Source organism: Dromiciops gliroides, chromosome 1 (genome assembly GCF_019393635.1).
Source record: "Dromiciops gliroides isolate mDroGli1 chromosome 1, mDroGli1.pri, whole genome shotgun sequence".
Classification (NCBI taxonomy): domain Eukaryota; kingdom Metazoa; phylum Chordata; class Mammalia; order Microbiotheria; family Microbiotheriidae; genus Dromiciops; species Dromiciops gliroides.
Genome location: NC_057861.1, coordinates 85,318,604 through 85,343,479, shown reverse-complemented (window position 1 = coordinate 85,343,479; position 24,876 = coordinate 85,318,604). Strand labels below are relative to the sequence as shown.

The window sequence follows — 24,876 nt, the reverse complement described above, 5'->3', positions numbered from 1 at the left end:
ATTGTGTTCCGTTCTGGGCACCACATTTGAAGGGTATTGATAAGATGAATGGAGACTGCCCAGAGAAGAATGACCAGGCTTTGGGGTCATGCCCCCCGAGGTTTATTTGAAGGGACTAGGGATTTTCAGCCTGGAGAAGACTGTAAGTATGATAGTATGTAAAAACAAACAAAAAAAAGGGATCAGACTTCTTCTACTTGATTCCATTAGTCAATAAAAAATATTTACTAAGGGCTTTTAGATACGGCGCCAAGCCCTGGAGATTTTTTTAAATGGTCCCTCCCCTCAAGAAGCTTGCATCCTAATGGGGGAGACAGCCTGTGAGTAACTTGCTATAAACAAGTTATATACGGAGTAGATGAAAGGTCATTTCAGAGGGGAAGGCATTAGCAGATTGGGTGGGGGACCAGGAAAGACCTCTTCTAGAAGGTGGGATTCAGACTAAGTCTTGAAGGAAGGCAGGTGAAACTAAGAGGTGGAGGTGATGAGAGAGCATTCTGAGCATGAGGGACAGCCAGTGCAAAGACATGGAAATTGGAGATTGAGTGGCCTGTGCACTGAACAGCAAGTATGACTGATTTATAAAGTGCATGGAAGTGAGACTGGAAAATAGGGTACAGGTTATGAAGAGCTTTAAATGCTAAACAAATAACTTTATATATGATCCTAGAGGTCCTGGAGAACCCCTGGAGTTTATTGGGTGGAGAGATGACATGGTCAGACCTACTCTTTATAGGAAAATCACTTTGACAGCTGAGTTGAGGACGGATTAGACTGAAGATAGGCTTAAGTCAGGAAGACCAATTAGGCTATGATGTTAGTCTAGGCAAGAGGTGATGAGGGCCTGGTTACTGTGTAATGGGGAGAAAAGAGGATGTGTATAGGATGTGTTGTATAGATAGATACAATAAGACTTAGAAACACATTGGATATGTGGTGTGAATGAGAGTGATGAATTGAGGATTTTGTTGAACCTGAGTAACTTAGAGGATGGTGGCACCCTTGATGCTGATAGGGAAGTATGGAAGAGGGGAGGGCTTGGGAGGAAAGACAATGAGTACTCTTCTGGGCATGCTGAGTTTGAAATGTCAGTGGAGCATTCAGTCAGAGATGTCCAAAGGTGAGTTGATAATCCCAAACTAGAACTCAGGAGAGAGGTTAGGGCTAGGAATAATCTATGTAGAGATGGTAACAGAATCCATGAGTGCTGATGAGATCACCAAGTGAGATAGTAGAGAGGGAAAAGAGAAGCAGGCCCAGGAAGAATTTTGAGGGGCTGTTTAGTTGGCATGACCTAGATGAAGATCCCACAAGACACTGAGATAGAGCAGTCAGAGAGGTAGGAGGAGATCCAGGAGAGAGCAGTGTCCTGAAAACCTAGAGAAAGGAAAGCCAAGTCAAAAGAAATTCGAGGGGGAAGGAGAAGGTGAGGAGCAGTGTCAGAATGTAGAGAGCTCAAGAAGGAGGTGGTCCAAGAAAAAGCTCTTAGATCAGCAGTTTTAGTTGAACAAGGAGGTCAGAAACTGGATTGCGATGGATTAAAAACAAGGGGCAGCGAGGTGGCTCAGTGGATAGAGCACCGGCTCTGGAATCAGGAGTACCTGAGTTCAAATCCGGCCTCAGACACTTAACACTTAACTAGCTGTGTGACCCTGGGCAAGTCACTTAACCCCAATTGCCTCACTAAAAAAACAAAAAACAAAAAACCAAGAGAGGAGAGTCAGTCTAGGCATCAGATGTGTATGTAAATGGATTTCTCAAGGAGTTTAGCTGAAAATGGGAGGAGCAGTATGGGTCAGTAGTTAGTGGGGATGGATAGATCAAGGGAGAGGTTTTTGAAAGAAGAGGAGGAATGAGCAGGTTTGTAGGAACAGCAGGCAGAAATTACAGAGGCGAGTTTACTCTTCAGGAAGAAGAATTTGTAGTCATTAGAACATTCATCAGGCATTTGTTAAGGGCCCACTGTGTGCAAAGCACTATCCTCTCTTCTGGGGGCATAAAACAAAATGAAAAACAGTCTGTTTCCTGGATGAGCTTACATTCTCTTGGGGAAATGGGGAGAAGGACTGCATTTACACAGATTTACGTGTAATTTGCACTAGGAGGATCAGGACAAGCTTGCTATAAGAAGCAACACCTGAATTGGGCCTTGATGAAAGCTACAGGTTTTAAGACAGGGATGAGTAGGAAGAGTTTCTTCTAGGCCATCAGAACAGACACAGAGGTGAGAATTCAGATTTGTGGGAGCAGCAAGTGTCAGAGCAGTTTGTCTGGAAGGTTGAGTGGTTCAGGGGGTGTCATCTGAAAAAAGTCTGAAATGATTTTATCTCCCTTTATCACCATTTATTATTAAAGTATAATGTCTTAGTTATTTTTGAAAGGCTTCCTTCTTAAGCCATAACCATTTAAAAACTGCATTTCTTGTTAGTGAAATTTTAGCTTTTTGTGCATCGAGATGATTAGAATGAAACCTTGAAGTAAAATTTCTTCAGAATTTTCTTCTGAGACATGCCATTAAGATGGGGCATTTAACTTTTTCAACTGAAGACAGTGAGAGTTAAAATTTAGGCTGTGGTATATAATTGAGATTAACCAGGAGTATTTGATTTTTTTTCTCATGGAATTAACAAAAACGACTATTTTCTTTCAGTTTATTGGAACAACTGAAACTTTGTAAGGATTTTGATGTCGATGAGCGAATAAAAGATTTTGCTGCAAAATTATCTTTAATCCCTAGTCCTCCGCCTGGACCACTCCATCTGGTAATTAACTAAAGAATTAACAGTCCTTTTATGATACCTGATGGCATATAAACTCACCTACTACAATCTAACCTTGCATTTAACAAACTAGATATGTTCAGATAAATTAAATGTTTTGTTTTAAATGCATATAAGAACTATATCCAATGCTTGGTGCACTATTTCTGAAGATGAAGTCTATGTGAAAAATTGTCGGAAATATGACACATGCTATACTAATGACAATTTTGGGGAGGCGGGGTGGGGCAATGAGGGTTAAGTGACTTGCCCAGGGTCACACAGCTAGTAAGTGTCAAGTGTCTGAGGTTGGATTTGAACTCAGGTCCTCCTGAATCCAGGGCCAGTGCTTTATCCACTGCACCACTTAGCTGCCCCTACTAATGACAAATTAATGGTTATTCATGTGTAGAGAACATACAATGCATATATTGAAAAAGCATTGGATTTTGTCAAAATAATGCTTGAGTTCAGGCTCTTAGGCAGTCTTTTAGCTATGTAAGCTTGTGCAAATATGTTTAACTTTCTGGGTCTTAATTTCTTTATCTGTAAAATGATGAGAATGAACTAGATCCAAAGATTCTGAATCTTTTTTGTGACAGTCTGGTAAAGCCTATGGATCTCATCTTAGAATAATGCTTTTAAATGCATAAAATACATAGGATTACAAAGGAAACAAATTATATTGATATACAGTTAGCAAAATAATTTTTTTTAAGTTTGCATAACCCAGGTTAAAACTTCTTAGACTATATAATCTCTTAAATCCTCTTCTGAATCTGTAATCCTATAATTTTTTTCCAAGTTACTAAACTGTTTTCTCATAGCAACCTTGTAAATGTGTTAAATGCAAGAATTATACTCATTTTATCGACAAGGAAATGCATACAAGGTATCTCAAAAGTCTTAGTGGTGTTTTATGCTATTAAAGTTTATTGATAAGAGCATAAGCTATTGAAGTTCAAAACAGCACCAAGACTTTTCAGACAATACTTTTTTCCCTGTTGCTCACACAGATAGAAAATATCTGAACCATAATGTGAAGCAGCTCCTCTTTTTAATACTGTATGTCATCTCTCAGGAATGAGGATGTGTTTTAGTATTACTTGAAACAATATCAGGAAGGGAAAATCAAGTAGGAAAAAAATCTGCTAATGAATTCCTAAATGAACGCTATAAAAGTTGATTGGTCTGGCATTCTCTCATCCAGAAATCTCAGCAGCACTTCTGTAGAGATGTTTGGTAATGATAGTTAATCATAATTGTGAAGCAATGACAGCCTTGATTTGGGACTCACCTTCTGGCTGTGATTCAACAATTGAGAGATGTGTCAAGAGACCCCTATCTTTGACTTGAAAAAGACAGGAAGACTTTTGACTTTATCTCTTGGGGTCACAATGTTTTTCATCTGTATAATGAAGGATTGTACTAAATGATCCCTACGGTCCCTGTCCAGCTTCAAAATTCTTTCATACCTGAAAAATGGGTAATTTCAGAGAAGTTAAATGATTTACCCAGTATCACACACTTTTATCAGTGACCCAATTGGAACTTAGTGAGAAAATGCTTTCGTAGTCCCTTTGGTTGTAGCCAGAGGCCTTCTGCATTGGTGAACTAAAATTTTGTGTGGTTGTTAGAAACATGGGTTATGTCTTCAGTATCTCATTGGACTTGTGATATCACCTATCCAATGAACTCACAAATGTAAAACACTTTGGCAAGCTTGAAGTGCTATATAAATTCTAACTATTCACTATTATTTATTTCCTCCACTTGTGTAGATGACACCTCATGCATGCAGTGCTTGTGCATGTTATATATGCGATAGCTCCTCCACAGAGGATCCATCCACCCAATGTTCTTGAGGCCTTCCTCCAAGTTGTTGGGGTTTTTTTACATTACATGATCACCAGGGCAACACTCTGGGCATTCATCTCCTTTACTCTTGGCATATGATTGGCCTATGTAATTTTCCCATCTAGTATTTCCTGGTCAACATCTCTACACCGCATCTTGTATGTAAATCATCTTTAGAAATATGCCATAGTTTATGCCTACCATATATCATTCCATTTCCCCTTGTATTACTAGTGACTTTTTAATTCTATAGACATTATGTTCCCAAATTAACAGCTAGATAACACCTCCCAGGGACCACCTTAGAATCATTGGAAACACTGTAGTTTCCCAAATGCAGTCCAGCTTGCTCTTACTCACCTGAGCCCAATTCTCTGTCCATCTATACTTTCCTAAATATATGCTTTTATATACTAACTTAATGAACTGGGCATCCACCTCCGTATCAGAAACTTGAAAATCAGCATTTTTTCATCCATTTAATTGTTCCTTTTTGGATTATTGTACCTATCTCTGCAGTACAGGTCTATTTCTTTCCAGCTCTATTTATCCTCTGTGCACCTAGTTATATACCTATTATGTCTCTTGTTAGAATGTGTGCTCCTCGAAGGATTTTTTAAGCACTTAATAAATACTTATTTGACTGACTGAAAATTTATGTATCTCATTGAAGAGGTCCTGTAGTGTTCTGGAAATTGATGTGGTCAGTATCAGTCCCCAGGTTTATCCACAATATAATCTATAAATGAGAGAGACAGACCAATCTACACAACCGAAGTTGTGTAGAACAACCTATAAAATCATTATGAAAATGATCTACATGTATAGTAAGGACATCCTTGATGAAAACATGAGAAGGAAACCGGCGCTTTTGTAACAATTTTCTATAGCATTCTTTGTCCTTTTCCCCGGTTCTTAAACTGGTTACTCAGTTGATTGAAAGGAGCAGAGTATAAAATTTCTCCATGTTTATTGTTGGTTGATCTTTTTCTAAACAACATCCGACTAAAATCAAAACACAACTTCCAAAAAAGGAGTCTCATGCATATTTTAATTTCATCTTGAGAACTGTACAGTGCCATTTTACTTATTAGCATTGTGAGACTTAAACTGAGAATGTGGACTTGCCAAAGGCTATGTCTACATGACAGTAAGAGAAAAATTTGGGAAGAAATTAACCAGTATCTCCCATTGTGCATCATAATTTTTTTTTTAATGTGGGAAACTATTCGGGAATTTTTCTTCTTATCTACAAGGATAGTTTTCCTTACAGGCTTTGTGATTAACCATTGATAGGCCATCCTTGGTAGCATTTAATTTGTTTCATCTTTAGGATTCTTTATTTACCTGATGGCAGACACTAAAACAAAAACAAAAACAAAAAAGATTCTGAATACAGCGCTATTGGGAAACCCTTCTTTGCATACTGTTCCTGTTGTTCCATAACTGAATTAGTTACTCAGCTCTTCCTAGCTGAAGTTTTCTCACACGAAATTGAACTTCACCAAACCAACCTACCCCTCATCCCTTTCAGCTGAATTAACAGTTAGCTTTTTGACATTTTTTTCTTTCTAAATTTTTTTTCTTTCTTTCTAGTAAATACTTCTGCAGCACATCACATTTCCATTCTTTTTGTCTAGTATGTCTTCAAGAAATGTTAAATGACAGAATTATAACTGAAATACTTCAGGAACATAGTAATTTGATAAATTTGGACTCCACTAACTTTGTAATAATTTGGACAAGCAGCTAATCTAAAGTTTTGCTCTCAGTATGCAAAAAAAGAAAAGGATTTGCTAAGAAAATGAATAAGATGTAAATTTTTTTACAGAGCATACTCAACCTGCCTGAGAGGCAAAATAGTTTTTAAGTGCTTTAGGAGATACTTTTGCCTGCCAACAATTGATATGACAGTTCAAAATCATTTTTAACTATTAGAACAGGTTTTCAAAGACTTCTATTAAGTGGCACATTAGTTAGCCTAGTTTGAATTAATGTCTGCTTGAGTCACCAAATTGACAATCATTTATTGAATGTTTACTTCATGCCTAGCACTGTACTAAGTGCCAGAAATTTAAAAAAAAAAAAAAAGGAAAATAGTTTTTATTTTCAAGTAGGTAACATTTTGATGGGGGCTATAACATGGACATAATACAATGACATTGTATATTTTTTAGAAATATCTTCTAATCCAAATTCTTCTCTCTCCCCTATCAGTAGGTTAGTGAGATTTTGTTGCTTTATCATGCTTATCATTAAGAATGTACGGAGGGGCAGCTAGGTGGCGCAGTGGATAGAGCACCGGCCCTGGAGTCAGGAGTACCTGAGTTCAAATCTGGCCTCAGATACTTAACACTTAACTAGCTGTGTGACCCTGGGCAAGTCACTTAACCCTCATTGCCTCGCCAAAAAGAAAAAAGAAAAAAAGAATCTACCGAGTCATAGCACCAGTGTTAAATCTTAATATTGGTTTTCCTAGGTAGTTAACATGAAGCCACTACAGGTAGTGTTTCCTTCACGGGCAGATCCTGACAGTCCCATTATTGACCTGGACCTTCATCTTCCCTTACTGTGCTTCAAACCTGAGAAGGTACTACAGGTAAGCATCTTTTAATACTAGTCAAATCCCATTATCATTAGTTTAATGCAGCATCAAAATTTCTGTGTTGTATCATTTAACCTCTCTGGCCTTCAGTTTCCTCATCTATAAAGTAGGCACTTGACTAGATGAAATTCCGAGGCCCCAGCTTTAAATTCCCTGACTCCAGTATTATCACAATTAGCAACTTCTAGAAGAGGAGTCTTATAAGCTATGTATTAAAAAATGTTTAGTCCATACCTTATTTGCAAATAAGGGTCATGGTATTTTGGAATCGGGGAATTCAAGGGGTGGCTAGAACTGATATTGGGACAGCTAGATGGCTCTGGAGGAGAAAGTGAGGCTGGTGACTTTGCACAGCCCTCCCTCACTTAAATTCAGTTCACTGCAAGTCATGACATCACCTTCCGATGTCATGGTCCTCTTCCAGAGCAAAGGATAAACAACAAGAGCTGATAATAGTAAAGCTTAATTATTCATACATTTGAGGCCTTGAATGGTTCACGATCAGGACCTTAAGGTAGTTTGGTACTTGGACATACAGTTTTGATGTCAGCTACTTGGTTTGTCAGAGGAAACACTCAGTGGAAACCAGAACCAAACATGGATATTTATCTTCTTATTAATTCCTTATTTTTAAAATCATTTAAACATTTTAGTAGCCATGTAATTGTCTTAAAAATTTATGTGTAGCTAGAAATGCTCATTTGTGCTTGCCAGTGAGCTTTCATGCTATGACTGGAAGGTTTAGAGAAAAGATAGCCATATTTTTGAGTGTTGGGGAAAAGCATGAAAATTGGTTTCCTGCCGTTATAATGTTGGCCTAGGAGCTGTCACCCTTGTCTGCTGTCAGAAAAGTGATGATGGGACTCAGACAGATCAAGGGAGTATCCCTGATCAGACTGAACCAGACCATAAAAGACCTGGGTGAAATAACTGGAGATATTTGGCATAGAGAAGAGGCTTGATGCTTGTCTTAGAGTATTTGAAAGGTGTTTGTGTAGAAGAGAGATTAGATGGGTTTTGCATGAGGTTCAGGGGCAAAATTTAAATTAATGAGAGGAAGTTTTAGAGAGGTGGGTTATGTTTTGAGGTGCGGAAATAATTCCGTATAATTAGAGTTATTTAGAAGGGAAATAGGCTGCCTGAGGAGATAGAGTTATATACAGGCACAATGGATATAGTCCTGATTCAGACACTTACTAGCAGAATAACCCTAGACAAATCATTTAACTTCTCTCTGCCTCAGTTTCCTCATATGTAAAACGGGGATTATTATCCCTAGCATCTACCTTTCAGGATTGTCGTGAAGATCAAATGAGATGATTATTTATAAAGCACTTTGCAAATCTCAAAGTATTGTATAAATGTTAGCTATTATTCCAAATCCAGCAAAGGCTATTGAATACTTGTTGAGGATATTGTCTTGCACTATTTCTCAAAGAGAGACCTTTAAGAGGGGGTGGTCTACAAGTTCAAAACTATTTTCATCATAATACTAAGATGTTTTAATAAATATTGGTTAATTTCTAATACAGTTACAGTCTAATATGTTTAATTTCTAATATTATATAAAAGAATGTCTTTGAAGATCTGGAATAATTTTTAAGCATTCAGGGAAATCCTGAGACCCAAAACTTTGAGAACTGCTACTGTAGAGAGTATTCTTTTTGAGTACAGATTGGACTAAATGACATCTGAAGTCCCTCCCACCTCTTGAGATTATGGAATGCTATGAATAGCTTCTATCTTGTTTGTCCATGGTAAGCAGGCTGTTTTCCAACTTGATGATTAGTTCAACATCCTTCGTTTCTAGTCTTCTTTTGTTTAAAGTATAATATGTATATAAGGGCACTTTAATGCTATCTTCCTGACAGAATATTCTGATGTAGTATGTTTTCATTTGACTAATATTTACAAGGTGCTATTTTTGTCAAATGCTTGGCATTTACATAAAATCAGATCAGCAAACACATTTAAGCTCCTATGCCAGGCACCGTGCTAAGTCCCAGAGATAGAAAGAAAGGTAAAAAACAGGTTTTCAAAGAACTCACAATCTAATAGGGGAACAACACAAAAACAACTACAGGGTGGGTAAAAAGTCACAGTGTTTTAATAACTTTTTGAAAAATCTTTTTCTTTTTTTATCATAAAAGTATTTTATTATTTTCTAGTTACATGTAGAGATAGTTTTCAACATTTGTTTTTATAACTTTTCTAGTTCCAAATTTTTCTCCCTCCCTCCCTTCCCTCCCCCTCCCCAAGACAGCAAGCAATCTGATATAGGCTATACATGTACAATCACATTAAACATATTTCTGCATTAGTCATGTTGTGAAAGAAGAATCAGAACAAAAGGGAAAAACCTCAAATAAGAAAAAAAATGTAGAAATAGTATGGTTCAGTCTGCATCCAGATTCCACAGTTCTTTTTTCTGGATGTGGAGAGCATTTTCCAACATGAGTGCTTTGGAATTACCTTGGATCATTGTATTGCTGAGAAGAGCTAAGTCTATCACAATTGATCATCTCCTGATCCTGCTCATTTCACTCAGCATTAGTTCATGTGTCTTTTTTTTTTTAAGTGAGGCAATTGGGGTTAAGTGACTTGCCCAGGGTCACACAGCTAGTAAGTGTTAAGTGTATGAGGTCGGATTTGAACTCAGGTACTCCTGACTCCAGGGCCAGTGCTCTATCCACTGCGCCATCTAGCTGCCCCAGTTCATGTAAGTCTTTACAGGTGGAAATTATTTTTTCTTTATTTTTCACCATTTATGAGATTTAATTTTTCACATATAATGTACATTCATTATATATAATATATGATGCTATGGTATTGTAAATTAAAAACAAAAAATAAAGGAGCTATTAAATATTGAACCCCTTCATGACTTTTCACCCACCCTGTATATACAGATAAAAATCAGATAAATTGGAGATAATCTCTAGAGAGAAGGCACTGACATTAAGAGAGATTGGAAAAGTCATCTTCTAAAAGGTAGGATTTTAACTGGGATTTAAAGGTAACCAGGAGCTAAGGGTTGTGGGGGGGGGGCAGGGAAAGCATTCCAGGTATGGGGAACAGCCAGTGAAAATAGCCTGAGTCAGGAAACTCCATCTGATATTTCATCTGTGAACGAGTAGATTCTCAAAACGATTTTTCTTCTCCTAGATCATAACCTGCATTTTAACTGAACAGCGGATTGTTTTTTTCTCTTCGGATTGGGCTCTGCTCACTCTCATTGCTGAGTGCTTCATGTTGTATCTTCACCCTATTCAGTGGCAACACACCTTTGTACCCATTCTTTCTGGTCAGATGCTAGATTTTGTAATGGCTCCTACGTCTTTCCTCATGGGTTGTCATCTTGATCACTTCGAAGAAGTTAGCAAGGTGAGATGTAGAATTCTGACTATGTCTTTTAACTACTAAGAAAAATATTGTTAGGACTCATAAGCTAATGATAATATCTTTGAAAGGATGCCGAACTCTTAAGAAGACAGATGCTATGGAGGTAGGGAGGGAAGATTATCACCTATAAAGGTTAATTTAAGTATGTCTTCAAAACAATCAATTTTGGACATATGAACAAAGATTTTACCCTCTTTATATTACAGAAACAGATTGTAACATAATAAGACATAGAAATGTGGACATGTAGTCATATAAATCAATTATGCCTCTATAAGTCAAACCCTATTTTTTTGCTTTTATTTGATAGCCCAGTTGTGTTATGTTACATAAATCTTAAATCTATTTATATTCACTTCAATATATAACATCCCAAGTAAGTTTTACTAAACTTACTTGAGATACTGCTAAAGAATTGTTCAGAGGGGGCAGCTAGGTGGCATAGTGGATAGAGTACTGGCCCTGGAGTCAGGAGGACCTGAGTTCAAATCCAGCCTCAGCCATTCAACACTTACTAGCTGTGTGACCCTGGGCAAGTCCCTTAATCCCAATTGCCTCACCAAAAAAAAAAAAAAGAATTGTTCAAAAATGAAAGTTCTCTAGGAAATTGTAGGATTTGACAAGATAGGTTATGTTTTTATATTTCACTGTGGACAGGCTCCATAGCAGGTTATGGGATTCAGTCAGAGCACACGTTACCCTAAATGGCAGAAGTGAATTGGAGGGGCAGTCTGACATGAGAGCATTTGATGTAGAGACAGGAGACCTGAGTTGGAATTCTAGTTCTACAACTTATTAACTTGTATAGCCATGAGGAAAAAAATCAGTTAACTTCTTTGAGCCTCAGTTTCCTTATTTGTAAAATTGGGATAATAATCTTTGCTCTACACACCTCACATGATTTTTGTGGGGGAAATGCCATTTTTTACACTTAAAAACACTATATAAGTATGAGTCATTACATTTTTTTTAATCTACTGGGATTGGTACATCAGCATGGTTACAAAGTCATTTTTTAAGTGCTATTACCAGCCAGCAGTGACTATAGGACGTATGTCTAATGCTAGTCATACTTAAGGATATGCGTTATTGGGGTAATTGAGTGTAGTTCAGTGTTGATGCCGAAATGCATGATTCACCAGGAAAAAAAAAATTACACATCAAGGAAAGCCTATTCAAATACAAATGGAAGAAACTAAAAGACATCATCTAGTCTGGGTAGTACAGGGAAAAAAAAACACATTATGGTGGTGATTCTATTTTTAGCCCTCAATGAGCAACACCCTGTCTCCAGAATTTTCAGAAGGGAAGCCTGTTTTGGCTTTTTTTCTGATGGTTAATTCCAGCTGGCTGTAGTTAAGTAAATCCTTTTAGTAGAAGAATCTTACACACATTATGACTCTGGAAACTTTCAGAAGTAAAGACAAATGTTTTAACTAACAGAGTTCTGAATTTGGTCCTCTGATTTTATTCACCAGTAGTCTTATGCCAAGGGACGGAACCAGGTTACATTCCAACAGTATCTTAGAAATATTTACAATATCTAAACAGTTATGTGCAGTTCTCCCCACTCCCTGTACCCCAACCATAAGACAAAGGACACCTCTATTTAGCTTCCAGATTTACATTTTGTTATACTTCCAAGAACTGTGAGGCCAGAAAAAGAACTGGTGTTTAAAGCTAATGTATATACCATTTGAAAACATAGTCTTATTTAAGACTGCTGAACCAGAATGAGTCTAAACATTTTAAAAGTTTAAAGAGAGTACGGAGCTGTGTACTACAAACTATTTAATTTGTAGATCTCTCTAATGTTTATAAAATTTGCCTAATTTAGGGAGTATAGAAATAAGTAAGCAAGTATAGGCTTGTGTTTAACCCATAATTTTCACTGATTTTTAACATAAAAACAATACAGATCTTTTAAAATAAAATTTATTTGCTCTGCATCTTAATGTACTTTAGGACTTTGCCCCTAGACTGTACTTGTGTGTTTTCTACAGCCAAAAAGATGAAAAGAGGACTTGGGTACTGGCAAGAAGAATGTTTTGCTGGTTTAGATGTCAGTTGCAGAGATCCTAGTGACAAAAAAAAAAATCAAGTACATTTCTTGTTGTCAACTGGATTTGGTAGATGAGATTATAGGATTTGAATAGGTTAAGAAAAAAAATCTACCACAAACATTTATTGGAATCTCTTCTCCCAGTTCAGAGGAGAAAGGAGAAGAGAATTCAATTGTGTTAACTGTTGCTATCAACAGCTTCTGATGTATTATTAATTTTTCATGGAAGAAAATGTCAGATATGCAAAAGCCTATGAACTAAAGGTAGTTAAATTACTGATATTTTATCTTAGCAAAGTTCATTGATGAAATTGAATGGAAGCAGCTAGGTGGTGCAGTGGATAGAGTACCAGCCCTGGATTCAGGAGGACTTGAGTTCAAATCTGGCCTCAGACACTTAACACTTACTAGCTGTGTGACCCTGGGCAAGTCACTTAACCCCAATTGTCTCACACACCCCCCCCAAAAAAAAAAAGAAAAGAAATTGAATTCTTGACAGCAAAATGTATTGTATTTGAATTTTCAAGGTTTTATATGAAAATATTTCATTATAAAATAACCTTTGATTTTAATACTTATTTAAAAGGAAGCAGATGGCTTAATCCTAATAAATATTGACAACGGAAACATTACCTATTCCAAATCTTTGGATGATGATAACAGTGATATTGATATTCCAGACATCCCTTTCCAAGCTGCCCAGACATTCATTCAAAGGTAAAAGTGGGAATGTTATATTTGAAAACTTTAAAAACCTCTTTAAACTTTAGGCTACGTGTTTTTCTGCTTCGTGGCATATTTTCTGAATTATTTGTTTTTATTTTTAATTTGTGAAAATTCAAAGTTTATTTCCTATAATTCTAGTGTTAGTCTAAAGTTCTAAGTATTTGGAATAGTATTTAGCACTAAATTGTTCCTTAGTGGTCAGAAAAGATGAATTTCTTTCCATCTCTATTGTTCTAACATGTCTTTGACACTTAGTAAGTCTTGTCTTCCCAGCCTCCAGCTGCTTCTACCTGCTTCTCTCATCTCAACTGAAATCCAACATGTCTAACACTGAACTTCACATCTCTCTCTCTCAAACTAGATCTTCCTTATTATTTCCCTACTTCCCTCAATGGTACCACCATTTCCCTGTTTACCCATAGATGCAAAACTTTAGAATCATGTTTGCCTCCTCTTTCAAATGCCCTGTCAATAATCAGATCCTTTGTTCTTTCCCAAAGGTTCTTACACCTTTCTATTAATACCTGCTGCTGTCACTCTACTATACATCTCATACCTCTTGAACGTGGGCCATCACAAGCCTGTCCTTCAGGTCTCGCTTCCTTTAGTGATTCCCTCTCCAATTCATCTTCCGAAAATGTCATTTTGACCATGGATGGCTTTCTGTTGCTTTCAGAATAAAAGTAAAAACTTCTCATGTTAGCGTTTGATTTTCTGTAGTTTGGCACTAACTTAATCTCATCTCCCAGTATTCATCTACCTTTATTCTTGGCCCTCCCCAAAGTCATCTCCCCTCTTCCCTTACACTTTCTAGCTCTTCCTAACCCCTGTGTCTTTGGTTATGCTATTTTCTCTGCCTAGAACTCACTGTCTTCTTCCCTCAATGTCACCTTCAGATCTTCCTCTCTGGAAATTCTGCTGGTCATTTAAGACCCAGCTGAAATACTACTTCTTCCATGAAGCTTTTTCAGCTCATAGTGACCATTCATTCATTTAGTCACTACTTCTTCTGAAGAGGAGGAAGGACTTCTTTGCTTATGCCTTTCTTACCCAATTCCTATATTCTGTTTTGAGCCTTGTGTTGCAGCTATATTTTGTAAATCTCCTATTAGAGTATAGTGAAGAAAGCAGAACCCAGAGAACATTGTGCACAGAGACTGCAGTAGTTTGATGAAGAACTGTGAAAGACTTAACTATTCTCAACAATACAGTGATCCTTTCTTTCATTTTTTCTTTTATTCAAATTTTCTTATACAAAATGACTAATATGGTAATGTTTTATGTAATTGTAGATGTATAACCTATATCTGATTGCTCCAGGGAGGAGGGAGGGGAGGGAACGAAGGAGACATAAAAATCAGAAACCCAAAACTATATTTAAAATTATTTATTACTTTTTTTAAAAATCGCCTACCAAATTTTAAGTTTCTTGATAGCAAATGGTGACATTTTCATCCTGGTACCTAGCACAGTGCCTCATACAGGGTAGCTATTTAGTATGTATTGAATGAATGCATTCCTAAATGTGTCTTACTTGTAGTAGATGCCTATGTTTATGGGGGACAACAGGGGAGGAGAGTTTATTAGAAAGGACCTAGATTCTTGTATTGTTAACATTTCTAGGAAGGCCCTTTGCTCTGTACTTCCCTGTTCCCTTTTCCTGTTTGATTATGAATTAAGTTTTACTTTCTAAACTCTATGTACTAAGGTTTAAATATTACTGTCTATAATATCACCATTAAATATTATTGATTTGGGGGCTCTTCACTATATCCAATTTGAAGGGTTTAATTAAAAAAAAAACAATGCTATTTCTAAATTATCTTGCTGACTGATCTTTTTTAAAAATCTATGGGTCCTTGAAATCTTTTGTCAACCCTAACCTACACTAACCCAATGTGAATAGGATAGAGACTATGATGTCATCAGAGGTTCCCTGCATGGAGAATATTCAAAGGTTAATTCCATTTTCTGTGGCCAGCTTGTCAGATGTTCTGATAAATAATGCAAGCAGTCACTAAAAGCACAATGAAGCATATACCCATCACCATGAATCATGGGAATTGGTAGTGAAAAACACAATCTATGCACTGTATTGTATACATAATGCATCCTAGCTATTTGAAGAACATTATCTGACATTATCAGTGAATGAAAAGGCACAACACAAAATGGATCCGTGTCAGCCCCAGGCTTTCAGTATGTCAGGCGTGGACAGCTTTTTGTCTCCCAAAATTGCTGTTGTTATATAGAAAAAATTTGCTCAGGAGAGATACCATTTGAGTGCCTATGATACTGCAGAAGCTGGGACATGCAATGGAAAGTTTCACTGAACTAGAACTTGGGGGACAGGCGTTCTATTCCCATACCTACTATAATTCATGGTATGACATTAAGTATATCCTGTATCTTTTTATGCTTATTTTTGAAAGTATAAAAATAATCCTTGCCCTATTTAATGTTGTGAAAAGGGAGATAGTAGTTATGAAAATTATTTGAAAAATATAAAGCTCTGTATAATTTGTGCCTTCCATTTTCTGTTGCTCCTTGTATATCATCTGGCAGATATTAACTATCTGTTATATATTCTTATTCTACATACTAGGATATTATTACATGTCAGTTATTCAATAAACATTTATTTAGTGCATTCAATGTGCCAGGTAGTCCATGCCCTCAAAAAGCTTACAATCTAATGGGAGAGACCACGTGCGAACAAATCTAAGCAAACAAGCTATATATAGGAAATAATTGAGAGAGAAGGGACTGGAATTAAGAGGAGTAGGGAGAGACTTCCTGTAGAAGATGGGGTTATGGGGGCAGCTAGGTGGCACAGTGGATAAAGCACCAGCCCTGGATTCAGGAGGACCTGAGTTCAAATCTGGCCTCAGACACTTGACATGTACTAGCTGTGTGACCCTGGGCAAGTCACTTAACCCTCATTGTCCCGCCCCCCACCCCCCCAAAAAGATGGGTTATGTATGCATACTATGATGACATGTAATAAGATTGGTTAATATTATTTGGTTCAGACTTGTGATTTCATTTGTATAAGGAACTCCCTGTGAGGACATTTTTTCTACCGATGCACATGGACAATTTTTCTGCATCTTATAGCCGGAAGACTTCCTAATGGAACTATAAGGTTACGTGACTCATTCAGGTTCCAATTGTCTGTGTGACAGAGAGAAGACATAGAAATGGGCCTTCTTGAATTCCAGTCCAACTCTGTACACACATACTATCACACTGCCTTTCTTCTTCTGATTATTATTATTAATTTCATTTCTCTAATCTTTCATTTTGATGGTTGTCAGAAATAGTCCTGGGACAAGTCTCTGTCTACCGTTCTTTTACATCTTGTGTTTGGTGAAACTATTGCATTGGTAGATAAAATGATTGATTTTTGCAATAGAATGAAAGTGTTGGCCTCAAGGCTAATTTCAGTAAACTCACGGTCTTTTAGGGACAATTCCAGTGGCAGACAGAACAACAGGAAGGAGAAGTACTTTCTGTTCTCACTTGATTTTTATTACTGCCACTGGTTCTGGATACTTAGAAAGAATTCCATTTCACATCATTTGGACATTTTAGGTTTAAAACAATGAAGATATTCAAAACATCTTTCAAAAAATGTTGCTCTCTGATAAAGTTACAGTATAATTTTTTTGGGTTGAATTTTCAAGGAGATTTAGAGGTTTGAATTTGTAGTTCAGTGATTTGTCATCTGTTAGATTATGAAGAATCGAGTGCTTCTGCTGTATAATTCTAGTCACTTGATTGCCTTTCTAAATGTTTTAGAGGTGCTCAAGTTCCACCTGCAATTTAATTTTATTATTTTCCCCAATTAACAAGCATTTATTTTTCTCTCTTTCCCACTGAACAATTTTTATTCATTTACGTATTTGTTTGTTTATTTGCTTATTTATTCATTCATTCGTTTGTTTGTTTTTGCAGAGCAATGAGGGTTAAGTGACTTGCCCAGGGTCACACAGCTAGTGTCAAGTGTCTGAGGTCAGATTTGAACCCAGGTCCTCCTGAATCCAGGGCTGATGCTTTATCCACTGTACCACCTAGCTGCCCACCACTGAACAATTTTTAAAAAGACATAACAAGTATACATATCAAATTCCCACATTGCAAAAATTGAAAGGTCTGTGTCTCATTCTGCATTTTGTTCAAAAAAATTAATTATTAATGAACTATTCTGGTCTAAAAATTATATAATTTTGGACTTATAAAAATTATGATTATATGAAAAATTATAAGTTTAGAGAAATTATAATTGGGGCGTATGTCCAGCTGCGGTCACCATTCAAATGTAGGATATTTTGGATTGACTGGGCCTAATTTGGAGGGCTAATTTGTGGATGACTAATCTGGGGACTTTTGACTGTTTGGCTATCTGACTGTGTTTAATTTAATATGGGCCATTTATAAAGTTCCACCGCACTGCTCCACTCCCAAATTGATAAGCAAAATATTAAGAAGCCTCTTAACTAAATAATCAAAGCAGAGTTTATTTATGAGATACTATTGAAAATTAAGAATACAGGGAAATAAAATGTACAACCTGACTGCATTGCGGTGGGTCTCTTTCCACTGTATCTCTTTCCCACCTGTTGCACTTAGAACTTCTCGAATACAGTAAGGGCTTTAGCTGCCTCCTGCCTCAGGGCACAGTTGCTCAGCAACTTTCTTCTGACTCCTCTTAATCTTCACTTTCTCCAACCTATACCCTGTGCTGACCTTCTGTGTTCTCCAGTCTGTCTTCTGCCACCTTTGCTCCTAGTCCTGCGTTGCTGTTCGTCTTGTCCCCCGTCTCTCCTTTCTAATCTTGTCAGCCGTCCTCTTGACCTCTTCTCAGCCCCCTGTCTCCTTGTCCGAACTGAACCCCTCCGTCCTTGTCCGCCCCCGTCAGTCCGAACCCCCTGCTGTCTAACTCCCAGGTCTATATATACCTTTTCTTCTCTCTACTCAAATCTCGGGGCTTCCTGTGCCCACTCACCAAGCTAATCTGCCAGTTAGGGCTGTGGCTGGGGTTGGGGGGGTGCACTAGCATCCCGGGCCTCAGCACAGGCTATCCGGGATCTTTTAGATAGCTCCGCTCAGGTCGGAGGGAGCTGAGGGCTTTTTTTTTCCCCAGCTGTCTGACCTGGCATCTTGTACAGCCCATGGGGCTTTTGGGCTCTGCTGAAGCTGGGGGGAGGGGAAGAGACCCTGAAGGCCTAAGGCTTTCTAATCTCAGCCTAAAGGTAGGGTCCCCAAATCAAAATAAATTTCCACAATTTTAAGGCCTTCACCTCATTGAGAGGAGGTGGGTGGTGTAATTCATCTTTGAACCATCATGGTTGACAATTTTATTGATCAGGATTTTAATGTCCTTTAAAGTTGCTTTTAAAAAAAAATTTTTATAATTTTGTTGTCATTGTAGAACCTGTTATCCTGCTTCTGCTCACTTCACTCTGCATCAATTTGTCATTCTTCCTAGTTTCATCTAAATGTGTCCATTTTGTTATTTCTTATAGGGCAATGATATTCCATTACATTCATATGACATAATTTGTTTAGTCATTCTCAAATAGGTGGGCACCCCTTTAGCTTCCATTTTTGAGTGACTAGGAAGAGTCACTATAAATATTTTTTGCATATATGGGTCTTTTGTCTTTTAAAAAAAAATCTCTTTTGGGGGCAGCTAGGTGGTGCAGTAGATAAAGCACCTGCCCTGGATTCAGGAGTACCTAAGTTCAAATCCAGCCTCAGACACTTGACACTTACTAGCTGTGTGACCCTGGGCAAGTCACTTAACCCCAATTGCCTCACTTAAAAAAAAAAAAAGAAGTGGATAATAAGCAATCCACATGGTAAAAGTAAATGCTTGATTTTGAAAGAGAATTAACAAAAAAGAAAAAAAGGAAAAAAAAAGAAAGAGAATGATCTCCTTTAGTCATCCCTCCCATCAAGATCTTGAATGACCCTCAAATATACCAAAATAGCTAATTTACATCTAGAAAGGGAAGAGGTTGCTCCCAGAGAAGGCTGTATTGCCATTATTAGATTATAAACTCTTTTGAGGGCAAGAAGTGTGTCTCCCAAGAAATAGTAGTGGTATTCATAATAGGAATTTAATATGTTTGTAAAATGGTTAAACAAGATCAACACAGTCAACAAAAATTGGGTTTTTTTTCTATTTTAAGAATTTGGAAATGTTGAGTATGAGAACTTCTTCCATTGATTGAAGCCCCAGTATAATGTAGTGGATGGTCTTTGAGAGTCGCTGTGGCCAAAAAATTTATCACCTTGTGACAAACTTGATGATGAGCCTCTCTAAACTTAGGCTGATACCTGGAGAGCAGACACACACCATCACCAGGGCCTTGTTTACTACCTTTCCACCGGAAAGGATGCTCCATTGCCCTCCCTCTGAGAACTGAGAGCCATCTCCATGCCATTGTGATTCGTCTGAATTTCATAGTTTAATAATTATCTGACTTTAATAGAGAGAATGCTATCAAATATGTTAATTATTATTAAAATGTAATGTTCTCCAACTGTGAATGACTTAGCTATTCTCAGCAATACAGTGATCCAAGACAGGCCCTACATGATGAAAAATGCTGTCTGCCTCCAGAGAAAGAACTGATGGCATCTGAATACAGACTGAAACATACTATTTTTCTCTTCTTTTTTTTCTTCCTTCCCTCCTTCCCTCCCTTTCTTCCTTTCTTCCTTCCTTCCTCAATATAACTAATATGGAAGTGTTTTACATTGTTTATATATATATATATATATATATATGTACATGTGTATATATATGTATATGTGTATATATATATATAAACATATATCAGATTGAATGGGGAGGGGAGGGAGGGAGGGATAGAATTTGGAACTCAAAACTTTTTAAAAAATGAGTTTAAAATTTGTTTTTACATATAATTGAGGAAAAAATAAAATATTTTCAAAAATGTAATGTTCTCCACAATCATCTCCTTTTTTCTTCTAGGGTAGAAAGCCTTCAGTTGCATTATGATCTAGAACTCTCACATCTAATGCCCAGCACAAATTTAAGCGAGGTCCAAGCGCGAAGAAGGGCATGGCAACAAAAACAGAATTTGGAAATGCAGCAAATTACCTTACAACTGATTGTTAACATCTTCAGGTATGCACTTACAACTGTGTCCTCTACAAAAGCCATGCCATTCACTGCCTGCTTTCACTTGTACATGTTAACGAGGGACCGTGTTTAAGTTAAAGCCGGGAGTTGTCAGGGAAGTTCATTTTAGTTATGAATTTCAATTCTCTCCTTCACCAGATCTTTTGAGTATGACTGTTAAGCATTAACAAAATTAGGTGGGGGGCGGCTAGGTGGCGCAGTGGATAAAGCACCGGCCCTGGATTCAGGAGTACCTCAGTTCAAATCCGGCCTCAGACACTTGACACTTACTAGCTGTGTGACCCTGGGCAAGTCACTTAACCTCCATTGCCCCGCAAAAAAAAAAAAAAAATCTATGGGGCAGCTAGATGGCGCAGTGGTTAAAGCACCGGCCCTGAATTCAGGAGTACCTGAGTTCAAATCCGGCCTCAGACACTTGACACTTACTAGCTGTGTGACCCTGGGCAAGTCACTTAACCCCCATTGCCTGCAAAAACAAACAAACAAACAAACAAACAAAAAAAAAAAAAAATAGGTGGCATTTTACCCGTTTCTCACTGTGTGCACTGATGGACTGATCCTTGGATTCTTAAAAAGATCCATGACTTCCCTTCCCACGGCAGCTAAGAACTTGTGCTTCATTGACACAGCCTTTGAGACTCTAATGTAGGGGCACTTCTGGCACTGGGGGGTGGGGGGGTGGGAAGGGAGGAGAGCTACAGTGGAGGACAGAGGTACTAACAGTCATTTAACTGGTCTAATTAATAATTGGCAATCAGCAGGTGAAAAGCAAAAAGTACATGGGATCCTAAAACTGGATAAGCCAACCCTGAAAACTTGAGTTAACTGGAGTCCTATGAGTTAACATTCTTCGGCTTCATTGTTGTTGCAAATCTTTCTTGTATCTCTTTTCTTTGATGATTATCATCAAGAATCTGAGTTTCCATTAGGTGTCTAGGACTAAAGTAGATTTAGTAAAGTGAAGTAAAATACTAAGATAAATAACATTTATTTTAAGATGAGCAATCCATACAGGGATCATTGTTGCATCAGTACAGGGATCTGACAGCTGCTCTTTTGTACCCTATAAAGAAAAGCATGCTAAATACTTGATGAAATGATGCAATCTAAATATTGATTGGAAATATTTTTTCCAATCAGATTGATCTTTGCCAGAGAATTTAGGCTCTTTCATTTTTCCAATTCTCTGTTCTTCCTTTTCTTTTCCAGCACTTCCCTTTTTCATTCTGTAACACTTTCTCATCCACCAGAGTCCTCTAGCAAAGAAAAACAGGCTCTTTGATGTACTACTCTGTCCTGATAGCTCCTGCTGTCACTTTGTGTCCTGTTCCAGGAGGGGATCTGTCACTTCTCTGGATGCCACTGTAGAGGTTTCTTACTTCAAAATACCCGAAATGATTTTCATCATGTAACTTTTACTAACCTTTGCTTGCTATGCATTATTTGTATTCCCATCACTGAGTGCAGTGCCTGGCATGTAGAAGGTTCATAGTAGATGCTAGTTCATTAACTGACTATGCACTTATTTCTTTGAACCAAATAATGGTTCATTATTATGAAAAAAATTGACTGTTCATCTTGATTCATGCTGTTTCTGACTCCCAACTGTATATACAGTTCAGGCTTTAGTCCATCTCTCAGGTTTTTCGTTTGTTCTCCAAAGGAAAAAAACTGTTTTAAATAGTATTTATTTTATAAATTAAGTACATACAAAAATGTAGAGAAATTGAATGAGAGAATCTTTTTTTAGTATATCTTCATGTATAAGTATTTAATCTTTAGTTCACATTGTATAGAACTTTGTAGACCATAAATTGTTTATCTCACAAAATTCCTGTGAGGGAAATTATACAGGTATTATTTCCTTTTACAGATGAGGAAACTTGGCTCACAGTCACATGACTAGTGAGTGAGTGGCCAAGCCAAAACTGGAATCCAGGTCTTAATGACTTCAACTCTAGGATTTTTCCCACTATATACTACTTTGCTCTAATTTCTATTGATATATCCACATGTGTGTGTGAGGAAGGACTTAATTTTCAGGGAGCTGAGAAAGCAAGAGTAAAATGAGGAAATTTATCTAACAAGTATAACTTGAATCTTTAAAAATAAAGGAAAACATTTAAAACACTAGGATTGCTAAATACAGGGCTTGTTTTTGTCACGTCACAATGCCAAAGAAAACTTGTAGAAATCTTCTGGGGAAAAAAAATCCCTGAAGATAACCAAATGTCATAGTATTTGATGGAGATTAAATGAGATAACATATGTTCATGCTTTATAGACCTTAGGGCACTACATAAAAGCTAGTTTTATTAATATTAAATTAGATCCTTTCCTTAATTCATAAATAGCCAAAGTCATTCCCTACATTTTTCCTCTGTCTAAAAGAGACTATAGATTAGCAGTATATTCCAGTGGTGTCATATTCAAATAGAAACTGATCCCTGGCTTCATATTAACTTAGAAAACCACAAATTAACATTATCTATGTTTTATCATATTTTTGTGTATTTTGTTAAATATTTCCCAATTACATTTTAATTTAGTTTGGGAGGTACTAGGCTTGTAGCCTTCAGGTCTGGAGTTTGACACCTCTGGTATATTCTATGATGTATAAGATACATATAAAATACTGTCAGTTCTGCCTTCTTAAAATGTACTAAATAAATAAGTTCTCATTGATTTTCTACTCTGCACTAACTGAAATGTGTGTGGGAATTAAGAAAAGGAAAGGGCAGTCCTTGCCCTGGAGAAGCTTATGACCTTATTGTTTTTGTAAGAAAGTTATGTTGTGTGCATGAAACAATTAGAAAACAGCAAGTACCCAGTGTCATCTAAACCATGTCACTGGGAGGTATGGCTAGACTTTCTGAAGAAGATATTTGCACAGTATCTATTTTTCAGTAGTTGTTGTTCTGTTACTATGTAAAAGTTTCATATTTTCTAAGATGTTTCATGACTTATAATGTACTTTCTCTTATTAGAGAAGTAAAAAACCATCTTAATTATGAACATAGAGTGTTCAATAGTGAAGAATTTCTCAAAACGAGAGCACCAGGGGATCATCCATTTTATAAAAAGGTAAAAAAAAAAAACTTTTAAATTTATGTGGCATATGTAAATATTTATATTATATGTAAAATAGGTTAATTAAAATAGGTTTATTGATATCTTTATACATTGCAATTACTTATTTTTATAGTTTATAAGTTTTATTTATTCCATCATATACAGGATGTCCCAAACAGTTTCGTGCAGGTGGAGCTTAATTAAAGCTTAAATATATTAGAGTTTAAACTGTAGTAAGATATTTGGAGCACACATTATTTATACCGCAGACTCACTACTTTGATGAGACAAGATAAATACATTTTTTTTTTGTGAGGCAAATTGGGGTTAACTGACTTGCCCAAGGTCACACAGCTATTAAGTGTCAAGTGTCTGAGGCAAGATTTGAACTCAGGTCCTCCTGGCTCCAGGGCTGGTGCTCTATCCACTGCACCACCTAGCTGCTCCAAGGTGAATATATTATTAGGTCTGTGTAATGTAAATCAGTTTTGGTTTTGAAATTCAGGAAGTCAGGACAGGGCTAGGAGGGGAATAAAGGTAGGCCAGCCTGGGCCCCTTTATAAAATGGAAACTCACCAGTGGGACTAGTGGAGCAGGAATATTCCAGGCTGAGAAGGTCACAAGGGCTATTGTGGGGTAAAAATAATATTCATTAAGTGCTTCGACAACCTTTAACGTGCTAGGTAAATATCAACTATTGTTACGTTATCTTGGAATAATTTCCTACCTACAAAAATTATTTTATTTATCCAGATGGGATCATATCAGTTTTTGATCAAGAAAACTCAACAAATTACTATATTAAGTCACCTTTAAAACTGAATTCAACTTCTTTAGCATATTTTAATTTTCATAAAATTAAAGATTTTATGTTTTTAAATGCCTGCCTGTACTTTCAGTATAAGCATCTTGAAAGTAAGGAATGGGTCCTTCATATGCTTAACAGGTTGCCTCAGGTAAATAAGAAAGCATATCAATGTCTTCATTAGTTAGCCTCACCAATGTAATTTGTGTGTGTGTGCATGTGTAATATCTCTTATTCTGATACCTTTGCAAATAGACTAAAATATTAGGCTTAAAAGATTTTTTCAAAAACTTTTTTCGGCAATCATATATTTATTTTTTCTCCCTCCCACCTTCTCTCAACCCCTGAAAATAAAGAAATATAGAACTCATATAAGCATAGTTCAGCAAAATAAATACTCCCATTGATGAG

The 24,876-nt window shown here is 36.9% G+C and overlaps 1 protein-coding gene across 2 annotated transcripts in view; it reads left to right on the top strand.

Moving 5' to 3' along the window:
- Positions 1-24,876, top strand: part of DENND3 (DENN domain containing 3) — a 121,607-nt gene that overhangs the window by 36,289 nt on the left and 60,442 nt on the right. For both annotated transcript variants that reach the window (XM_043964303.1, XM_043964222.1), the window contains exons 5-10: positions 2,651-2,762; positions 7,096-7,215; positions 10,387-10,605; positions 13,272-13,402; positions 20,418-20,573; positions 23,576-23,672. In XM_043964303.1, the coding sequence (XP_043820238.1) occupies positions 2,651-2,762; positions 7,096-7,215; positions 10,387-10,605; positions 13,272-13,402; positions 20,418-20,573; positions 23,576-23,672 (835 nt within the window). The remainder of the gene's footprint in view (positions 1-2,650; positions 2,763-7,095; positions 7,216-10,386; positions 10,606-13,271; positions 13,403-20,417; positions 20,574-23,575; positions 23,673-24,876) is intronic.